Consider the following 10,161-nt stretch of genomic DNA (forward strand, 5'->3'; position numbering starts at 1 on the left):
TGAGGTTACACATTTTCTGAGACTCATTTTTTTCTTTTCCTTATGGGATTGATCTGCACTGCTGAAGTCAGTGAACGCATACGCCGACTTGGACATAATGTTGAGAAATTACTCCTTTCTCCACTGAAATCACTTGTGAGAAGAATTGCAAAAACTGTTTATCACACACTATCGAAACACAGTTTGAGTAAGAAATCATGGATTGTCTCATAATAGTGGAAGATGTCCACAGGCTTAAGTTTGGTGTGAACTTCAGAAAACAGTTTTAGAGGCTGAAGGGTTGGGGGAAGTTTTTTAATAGAAAAGATTTTATACGAATTTAAATTATATGTAAGTATATAATGTTTTATATCTGCATACACACGCATGTGCACACATGCACAGAGCAGTCCTCTCCATGCTGGAAAATCCAGACTGTTATCTCTAGCAGACCTTGAAAAAGTTGTCAAACATTATCATGCCAGGCAGTAATTTTTCACAGTTGCAGTGCAGTTTGTTAGCTACATTAAGCACTATGGTTCCTACTCCCTCTCCTAGGGATAATCCCATCAGAAAAGGAAAAGAAACTATGTAACTGCCATAAGGTGAAAACAAGCATTACAAGAGCACCGCTCAGAATGAGGAAGGGTTTGTGTCTGTGCTCTGGTGTGCACGATGGCTTTTAATTGTCTGGAGAGAAGATCTGCTGAAAAATGCAGAAACGTTCCCTTGATCTGATGGCTCATGTGAAAATAAGCAACCTAACTGGCAGTAGGGCATACTTTGTAGCTATGCTACTGTTACAGTTCATTAAATACTAGGGAGAAGAATCATTTTGGGGAGGGGAGGGAAGACAACCATTTTTTCCAAGCCTTTTTTGACCACCTTAGCTACTGAGATCTTTCTAAAAGAAGTAATCCAAGACATACCGCATCTGCGGTCTCTATACAGATGTCATATACAGACTGACTCTGAACCTCTTCTGGGAGTTAGTTTTGGAGCACGAGACGCTACCTCATGGTGAGGGGGCAGATGTCATCAGCTGGGGATGGTTCTGTGGAGCTGCATGACGCAGAAATAGAGGCCGCCCTCCCCGCTGTGACTGGGGGTAGGAGGTTAGGAGGAACTCGCATCAGCAGCCCTTCTCCCTCCCCTGACCCTGTTCCCCAAAACTCAGGCTCTGAGGTTACACCTTCATCTCACATTTAACTCTTAGGTCCACTTAGCTCAACCGAGAAGGCCATATTGTATTTGAGCTGCACCCACCAGAACTAGCAGGTGTTAAACTGAGCTCGTTCGAGCGCTAGTCCCTCCTCCGTGACAGACCAACTACCTCAAATTAAAATCATCATCATCATGTGCGATCAGAGGTTTGTTTATGTAGGTGTACCTAGAGAGCTCAGGTATGGCATAACGTCAGGTACAAAGCTACCGAAGGCAAGCACGGAAAGAAACGAACGCCTGCAAGACGGTTTGATCAGAAAGCGTCACCACACACAACGCCGACAGCAAAGTGATAACTAAAGGCCTGAAACTCGGGGTTCCAACGCCTGGAAAGAAACCGCCAGCCCGGGGGGGGGGGGGGGGGGGGCACCGAACCTCCCCGGCCCAGCGGCAGCAGGCACCCGGCGGCCAGTCCTTCCCCGGGGCTCGGCGGCTTCCACGGGCGGGAGTGGCGAAGAGGAAGGGGGGCTGAGGAAAACCAGGCGAGGGGAGGCAGGAGCCGGCCCCGGGGAACACAGAGAGAGACGACGGTCCCCGCCGGGGGAGACGAGACTCCCGCCGAGCCCGCCTGAGGTAACGGGGGCCACGCCCCGCCCGCCTCACCGTGAGCATGCGCGGAAGGGAGGGGAGGAGGGGAAGAACCGCCACCGCGCATGCGCGCTGCCCGCCCCCCCGGCCCCCTCCATTACCTGCGAGCCGCCCGGCGCCGTCGTTTTCTTTTTCTTGGCGGGGCCGCTGCCGGTACCGGGGCTCGCCGGGCGCTTCTTGCTACGGGATGGAGCGCCGGCGGGAGAAGAGGCCGCCGCGGGGATCAGACTCGCCATTTCTTCACACACACACGCACACCCCCCCCCCTCCCCTTCGTGCCCGGGCTGAGCACGTCGGTGGGGCGGAACCGGGAGAGAGCGCTACTCCCCCCCTCCCCCCGCCGCGCGCGCACCCGGGCGCGAGGCAGCGCCGCGCACGCGCAGTGGCGGCGCGGGCCGGCCGGCCGGCGTCGTTGTGGCGCGGCGGGGCATGCGCAGTAGCAGCGGCGCGGCTTCCCGCCTTCCCCGTCGTCTCGTTCCCCCCCCCCCCTCGCCGGGCTCTGTGAGGGGGAGGTCATGGCGGTTTGATCTCCGCTTGTGAGGGTTTCCACAGCTGGCGTGCCAGCCCCCGGTGCTTTAGCAGCTGGGGTGAACCTTGTAGGAAGCAGCCTGCTTCCTTATGGCTTCCCCACCTCCACCTCCCGGGCCTGCGGTAGCCCGGGCCCCTTCGCGGAAGCCTGGCTGTGGCGGTAGAGCCGCCGCCGCCGCCCCCCCCCCCCCCCCCCGGGGGAGCTCACCTCATTTCGCCTGGCTGCGCGGGCCCGGGCTCGGCGTGGCGCCTGATGTGCGTGGGAGGTGACAAAATGTGGCAAGTTTGGGGTTTGCTAACCGTAGGAGGTTGTAAGTGTGCAAGGGTGGAAAGGGTGCTCGCTGCCGCACAGTCCCGTATATCACAGAGGCCTGCAGCGTGCAGTCATTTGCAAAGTGTAACATAAAAAGCTGTGTAAGACTCAGCTGAATACAAGCTGTAGTTTGGGAGATGGGGGGCCTAGCCCGTTGCACGGCGTGAGCACTGGAGTACAGTGCTGGGTATGCAGGCAATTGCTGTCTTAAACCTGCCCAAAGTGAGGTAAAGTTTATGCAAAATCCTTTCAGACCGGAGAAGGGGCTGTGAGTCTCTAAATGCATCAGCTTTTTCCAGTTGCCTTGATAAAACATGCAGCGGGTTTTAATTGTTCCCTTCAGCTCTAAGATCATGAGCTCCGAGAAGCCTACCAATAAGTGTTCTGTGTTATTGTCCACACTTAAACTGTATAATCTTTTTATATGTAAGTTGCAAGTAATTACGGTTGTCATTAAATATTTCAAAATATGACTACAGATAGCTGATAGTGAATGTCTTTCTGGGTAGTTCATACAGTTACAGATTTGGTTGCTTCCACCCTGTTTTGACGTGGTTAGTGAGCCAGTCCAGCAATTTTTTCCTCTTGTTGGAATCTGGAGTAATTTTGCACCGGAGCAACGTACCAGAATAGATTTCCAGTGATTCGGACTGTGCTCCAAAGTCTTTTCACAGTCCTCTTGCTGTCTGTGCTGTTTCATACCCTGTCCCAGAGAACTGGCTGGTGATAATATGGGGTTGCAGACAGTTCTCAAGCTGCTTGATGGCTGATAAAACTTTTTTTAGCTTCTTTATGCTTGCATATGCAGCTGCATTCAACATACTGGTCAACTTACTACCATATTTGTTTGAGCTGACTCTATGCAATGCCTGACTACTAGGTTTCTAGGTGCAGCTGTATGAGATCCTGACCCAGTGCATGCCTTGGGGAGAGTCAGAGGTCCAAGAAGTTGATATTCAGGCATAAAAATTGGGTCACGTTTATAGACGGTGCTGTAATGAGGACTGAGCTTGGTCACAGTAGGGGTGCCAGGCAGTGCTATGTAAAACAAAAGCTTTGAAGGTGGCCTGAAAGAGAGTTGAAGACAAAAGCCTGGACTTCCAGGCTTCGTTCCAGGCACCTGTGTATGTAGCAGAAAAGCAGGACGAGATTTGCTTTCCAGGGGCATAAGCGAGGCCTTGCACAAACATCCAAGCCCCATCTTCTCCTTCCCAACTGTAGTTGCTGTTGTTCTGTCTGAGCATGCAGGCTGCCAGCAGCACTGCAGAGCAGGCTGGTAAACAGGATCGCGTTTGCCCTTAGTGATTGTTTTAGGCTGATGTGTGCTGTGCAGTATGTGTTTCTTCTCACTGCAGATGACAGCGTCCCGTTGCACGCTCAAGATGGTGACCTGAGTTTGAAATTAGCAGGGGCACTGGGAATTGCAGGGGAGTCGTGCCCCCTGACAAAGCCAAATCTGCTTTGCTGTATGCTCGAAGCGTTGATCTTGTCTTAGTCAGCCTTTTTTCATTCCCAGGGCTGGGTCCCATCTCTTTCCCACGCCCATGCTGTGTGCTCAGCTCCCAGGCATGCCCAATTAAAGAGAAAGCATACCTTATCACAGGAACACTTTTACTGAGAGGAGCATCTTTAATGCTGCTGCAGAGTAGATGTTGCATGTGAATCATGCAGAGCATTAACGTGCTGCATCAATGAAAGTTTTTAAATAGCACTTAGCCAGGCATTTTCTTATCGGTACCCATTTTTATCAATCAGTTTACTAAAAACAAAATCACAAGGCCCATGTGTATTGCAGCAATATTAAGTACAGTGCAATTTTACACGGTACCAAATGCTTTCCAATCCCAGAAGGCCTACAACTCCTTGGAAAATAGCAACAATGGCAATGTAAACGGCAAGAGTGTCTGCAGGGGATGACTAATAGAATTAAGGATGTGGGAAGGGCTGTGGAGTTGCAAGGCTGCCTTCTCCCCACTCCTTGAGTGGCTGTCCACACCCAGCCCTGCTGCAAATTAAGAGGTGGTGTTCTGGTGAATAAGTGCAATATCTGTCTTGCTAGGTTCCTGTTACACACTTAAACGGGCGGTTGCTTTGTGATACGGACAAGGGCTCGCCTGAAGTGCAAATTGCAGTTGCTAGTCTGGCTTGGTGTGACATGGCTCTTCCTGCTGTTCATTTTGAACCTGGCTCGAGGTGAACACAGTTTCCCTCGCTAGTACTGCAAGGTCTATTTTTTATATGCTGCCTTGCTAATAAGAAAATTAAATACAGCTCAGCAAGAACCCTGCATGCTCTTTGGTGTGAGCAGTCACCCACCTGCCTGTTAGTGAACTGTAAAGGCTCCTAGTACTTTTCTCCCTCCTGAATTAGGGAGGAAGATCTCAGGCTCCTATCCCAGGCTTATGAGGTGGGATTTTGGTTTTGTTGTTTGGGGTTTTTCCCCACCCTTTGACTGGATGAAAATTGAACACTAACGATAGTTTTCTCATCATGCAGAGGGGATTACTCCAGTGTGAAGCTGTTGAGGGATATGAAGGGTGGTGGGTGCCTCATGATTAGGATAATTTAAGATTTTTTTTTTTTTTTCTCCTTAATGAAGGCAGAAAGCGATGAGAGAAGAAAATGTTTGGAAAACCACCAGAAGGATCTTTAACATGAGTTAGGATAAAGCAGAGTAGAGAGAGCGAGGCCCCCGGCAGCCACGCTCTGCCCCTGCACAGGCTGCGTCCGTGAGCTGCGGGGGTCATAGGAGGGCTCTGCCATGCAGGTGGCTCTGCTGTGGGCTGCGAGGTGTGACATCAGCCGCCGGGACAGCAAGGACCGACCTGAAATGGAGGAGGGTGGCCTACCGTCATGAACGTCAGTAACGTGTATGTGGAGGTGCAGGGACAGCTGATGGAGAAGATCCATAGGCAGAAACAGTTGGGGCAGCATACGCTTTGTCAGATCTGCTCCCTGCCCCAGCCCCAGGAGTGGCTTCCTGGCGAGTAGAGAGTTGTGCCAGCTCCCTTCCTACCGGTACTGGTGAACTGGTCGAGCGGAGTGGCTGGCTGTGGTGGGACAGCCTCCGACTGCCACGTCCAGGCTGTGTGGGAGCAAACGCCTTGGATACTTTCAGACCAAATGCACTGGTACTCTTCTGCTCCATCAGAAGGAAAAGGCCAGTCTCTGCGACTGTGAATTTATTCTGTTCCAAGCTTTGTCCTTAAATCTCTCTCAGTATCTAATTTACATCCCACCTGGCTGTTTAGCTTTTAATATTCCTACTATTCTTACTTCTGTACTACCAGAAAAATGGGTGGGTTAAAAATGAAATTTTCTGTGGCTACAGTCATTGGCCATATTGCACTTTATAGGATTATTAGGTGTCTAAAATGGTGCGCGAGAATATGCATAATCCCTCTGTATACCACGGAATTAAAATGAAGGTTTTAAAATTCTTACATAACTTCTTTCTGCATTTTTTCGTATGTACAAAGCGGGGATAACTTTTTACTAGATGGTAGGTTGAACTCAATGTAGGAAGTTGTGGCAGTTGAGAAGTATCTCCTAGCAATGGTTACATAGTAATTTGTACCATTACAATTTCCTGGCAATACAGACAACTTTCCTGTTAATTTATCCATCTTTAGCAGCATTGCACAGATGCAATTTGTGCTATAATTTGTAAGTTTGTAACTCTTTAAAAAGACTTAAGTTTTACTTAAAAAAAAAAAAAAAAGCAGCTTTTTTTTTTTTTTCTTTTTAGTTGTGTATGTGTCTACTGGGTGTCATTTGCATTTTTATAGAGGCTCTGGAAAAAGAAAGGATTGAAGTTCTTAGCTTCACCGCTCTATCAGGTAAAAAGCAGTGGTTTCCTGCAGGGTAGCTTGTGAGGTCTGGTGGCATTTTGTACATTATTCTTTAAAAGTACTTGGAGGCTTTGATGACTTTTCAGAGCCTGCAGTGTGAACTCTTGTGATTTGCATTTGTTCCCTGCAATTTGCAGCTGCAGGCACTGCACTAGCTTTGTTTAAATATAATGCCGAATGCCTTTAAAATAGGTATTTGAACTTTGGATTAAGGAGACTACTTTTGTAATATTAAAGGCCTTTTTACTCCACACATCAAATATCTAACTTGCAATGCAATCTTCCTGTTAGAAGTTTTGAAAAAAGCCATTTCTATGTTCTTAGTAACACAAAAAGAGAAGCAGGGTCTTTAGAAATGCCTTTTGTGCCATTTTCCTAGTAGCCTCTCCTTCTCGAAGTTTATTTTAAAATGTGATGAATTTGACACATCAGAAATGAGCAGTAGGAGAAGAGTCAAAGTGCTGTTCTGTTTGCAGTTTAGTTGTACTTTACTTGAATTTTTTGCTACTAACTCAGTAAAGTTATGTTGACAGCACACTTGCCATTTATCAGTGTTGTTACCTGAAGTGTGGACTTCTGACCAAAAATTGTATGTATGCTGTGTCTGGAAGGTTTAACCAAAATACTGTGTAGGCAAGAGAAATCTAACCCAAAAGGTTATGTTAAATGCAGATTTCGCTACGGTAAAATAGAGTTCTACACTGGAAAAAAAATTGACATGTAGTATTTGACTTCGATTTTAAACATTATTCTGTCTGCGTACACTGTGAAAGAAACTGGCCACTGTGCAGTTAATGGAACCCTGTATTCTCTATATCCTGGATAATTATTTATTATGCAATACTTAACATATTTACCCACTGTCTCAAAAGATGTATGAATTAATTTATCATATTAGATTTAATCTTATCTTTTTGAAAATGAAAATGGGTTAAGAATTTCCTTATTTAGTTTGCATTCAGATTCTGATGAATGTTTTCTGCAGTTATTCATGTGAACAAGTTCTTGATTTCTGAAATGCTCAGCTGAGAAAGATAAAAATGTCATGGTACTCATTTGCATAATCTTTAATGCAGTAACCACCTTGAAAATGCTGTAGATTTGTAGACTGAAAAAAATGTGGATTAGCTGAGTAAGTAATCTGATTTATGAAGATAAGATCTTGGTGGGCTGGGAAATAGTTTGCAAGCAATCTGGAGACTGAGCATGGTCATATAATTAATTTATTAATAATTCTAAATAAAGAATAAATTCACAGAAATAAAAATGTCCCATTGAATTCATTAACAGAACAGGGGTTGAAGTCACTGAATAAATTGCTCACAGGGATTATTAGCTCATGCATCTCTGCTTGTTAGAACAAGTCTTCTAGTGCTATAGCACTTTTAGTTCTATAGTAATTTCGCATTTGCCTGTAGATTAAGGCTGTGATATTTTTATTGCAATTAGGATATAAATTTGAGTAAGTTAATACTGCCAACAGTATCTCTAAGTGTTAGTGGGCCATCTGTGAGTGTTATCTGCTTTGCTCACTATTATTTTCTTGATGCAAAAAACCCCAAAAGATGAAGATACAGAGTGCAACCAATACCTGTCATCTGCTTGATAACATCTTGACTTTGGTGGTTATTTGTCAGTCACACTTTTTTTTTTTTCAAATGCAAACTAGGAATTCAAGTGCTAGATAAACTACTCCTGTGGGTGCTGAGCTAGTCAGACTCCACCCAGTGTCTTAGCCAAGGTCTCTGCTCTGCTGAGTTGCTACTGTGCAAACCAGATGATGGGATAGACAAAAAAAAAAAAACCCTGACTAAATTTGCAGATGATACCAAGCCAAGAGGAGACTGGAGTTGGAGCATAAGATTAGAATATAGAGAAAAGGTTGGTTTGTTTGTGTTTTTTTAAAAAAATTTTGTATAAATACACAGACAAGCACAAATTCATACTTTATTTCTACAGCCAGTGATTTTTAAGAGTCTTGTCTGCTGATCCTGGGAAATCCCTAGAGTCCATGTGAGGTGACCAAGAGAAGCAAATCGATACTGCTCAGCATCAGTGTAATTTTTGTGACATTTCTAAAAAAGATCATCTCTTGTTGAATAAAAAGTGTTCTACAAGAGAGAAAAAAACTGAAAACAATTGGAACTACATAAGTCACGGGCTGGGGTAAAAATGCGTAGATAACAGTTGCAGTAGAAGGCATCGCAGAGCCTGGGTGAATTACGAGCTGGGTGTGAATCAGCAGTATTGCAGCGTGTGCCTTGAAACGTACACGCAAGCAGGAAGCCTGCAAGGCACACGCTGTAATCCTTTCACTTGTCAAAGGTTTGGTTAAGCTCAATTTGAATGCTATGTCTAGCTTTGGGCATTACACTTCTGGACTCTCTCCAAATCTTTCTTGTCTTTCTTGAAGAGAAGAGGATGCTCTGAGGTCTAGGAAGCGTCATCTGTGAAGAGCGATTGAGAATTTGGGTTACATGTGTGGCATAAGGAGGAGAAGGGGGCTGGAGGAGATTTCTGCAGAAAAGGAAGAACTGTTCTCTGTGCCCATTGTAGACAGACTCAATTTACCAAGCAATATAGGCCATTCTTTATACACTAACCATACTCCACACACATTTTTTTTGTGTGTGTGTGTGCTAGTAATGATCCTACTAGAAGAATCTGTTTTGTTACTTTCTGTGATGCGCTCAAGTGGGTAATATGTAGAGGAACTTTGGTATTTAGGGGTTGATGTTTGTCTTTTTTCTTTCAATGATTAGTTGACTACAATTTGAGAGGGCTTGGGTTTTCTTTCTAGGTTTTGGTAGATGAGTCCAAGGACATGAAAGGCCACTGCGAGGCGGGAGGGACCATCTCTGTGTCTGTAACAATGAAGAAATAAAGGGATTAACTTTGCAGCAAGGAAGATTCAGGTTATATTACAAAGAGCTTTTTTTCAGAGAAGGCCAGCTTTGCACTAGAATAGCTTGCTTTTGAAGGTTTTTGAAAAACAGGTTAGACATCTGCCACAAAAAGTCATGCACAACTGATTCTACCAAGAGACAGGAGAGTAGATTAGATGACCTCTCAAGAATTTTTCCAGTTCTGTGTTCTCTGATTCTGTCAATTCCATCGTTATTCACAAAAAGGCATGTGCTTTCACACAGAGAAGTGAGAATGTGAGGCTGGCCATACGGGGTCAGACTGTTTAACCCGGTACACCATCCTCAGGGGGAGCTGAAAGCAAATGTGCGGGGAAGACTGTACAAACGGGGCAACCGCACAGGACGATACTTGTCCTGTAGATGGTTTCTGTGTATTTAGTAGCTCTTGGTAAATTCCAGTTCTATGAATTTGTCCGGTGCAGCTTGAACAAGCCTGAGCTGCTAGTGTTCATGGTATCCCACAACCAGAAGTACTTGCCGCTGAATCACGTGTGTGAAGACCCACCTCTTTCTCTTGGTTTTTAACCTGACCCTCTTCTAGCTTCGTTTGGTGCTTTTTGGCTCTTGTTTTTTGGAGAAACATTAAACACCCACCCTCTCCATTGCCACTAAAGACTTTATAGACCTTGACCTTATTCAGTCTTAAACATTTCTGTTTCTAGACTCAAGAGTTCTAGCTTGCTTAGCTATTTTTTATATGGAAGATGATGCTTGGATTCTCCTTGTTGCCTTGTTTGGAACATCTTCACCT

At 45.6% G+C, this 10,161-nt stretch overlaps 1 protein-coding gene across 1 annotated transcript in view; it reads right to left on the reverse strand.

The window, feature by feature from the left end:
• INO80C (INO80 complex subunit C) overlaps positions 1-2,138 on the reverse strand; it is a 31,391-nt gene extending 29,253 nt beyond the window's left edge. The window contains 1 exon segment of the mRNA XM_030011943.2: positions 1,893-2,138. Coding sequence (XP_029867803.1) covers positions 1,893-2,027 — 135 coding nt within the window. The 5' untranslated portion in view covers positions 2,028-2,138.
• Positions 2,139-10,161: the final 8,023 nt, after the last annotated feature.

This window comes from Aquila chrysaetos, chromosome 4, assembly GCF_900496995.4.
Source record: "Aquila chrysaetos chrysaetos chromosome 4, bAquChr1.4, whole genome shotgun sequence".
Taxonomy (NCBI): Eukaryota; Metazoa; Chordata; class Aves; order Accipitriformes; family Accipitridae; genus Aquila; species Aquila chrysaetos.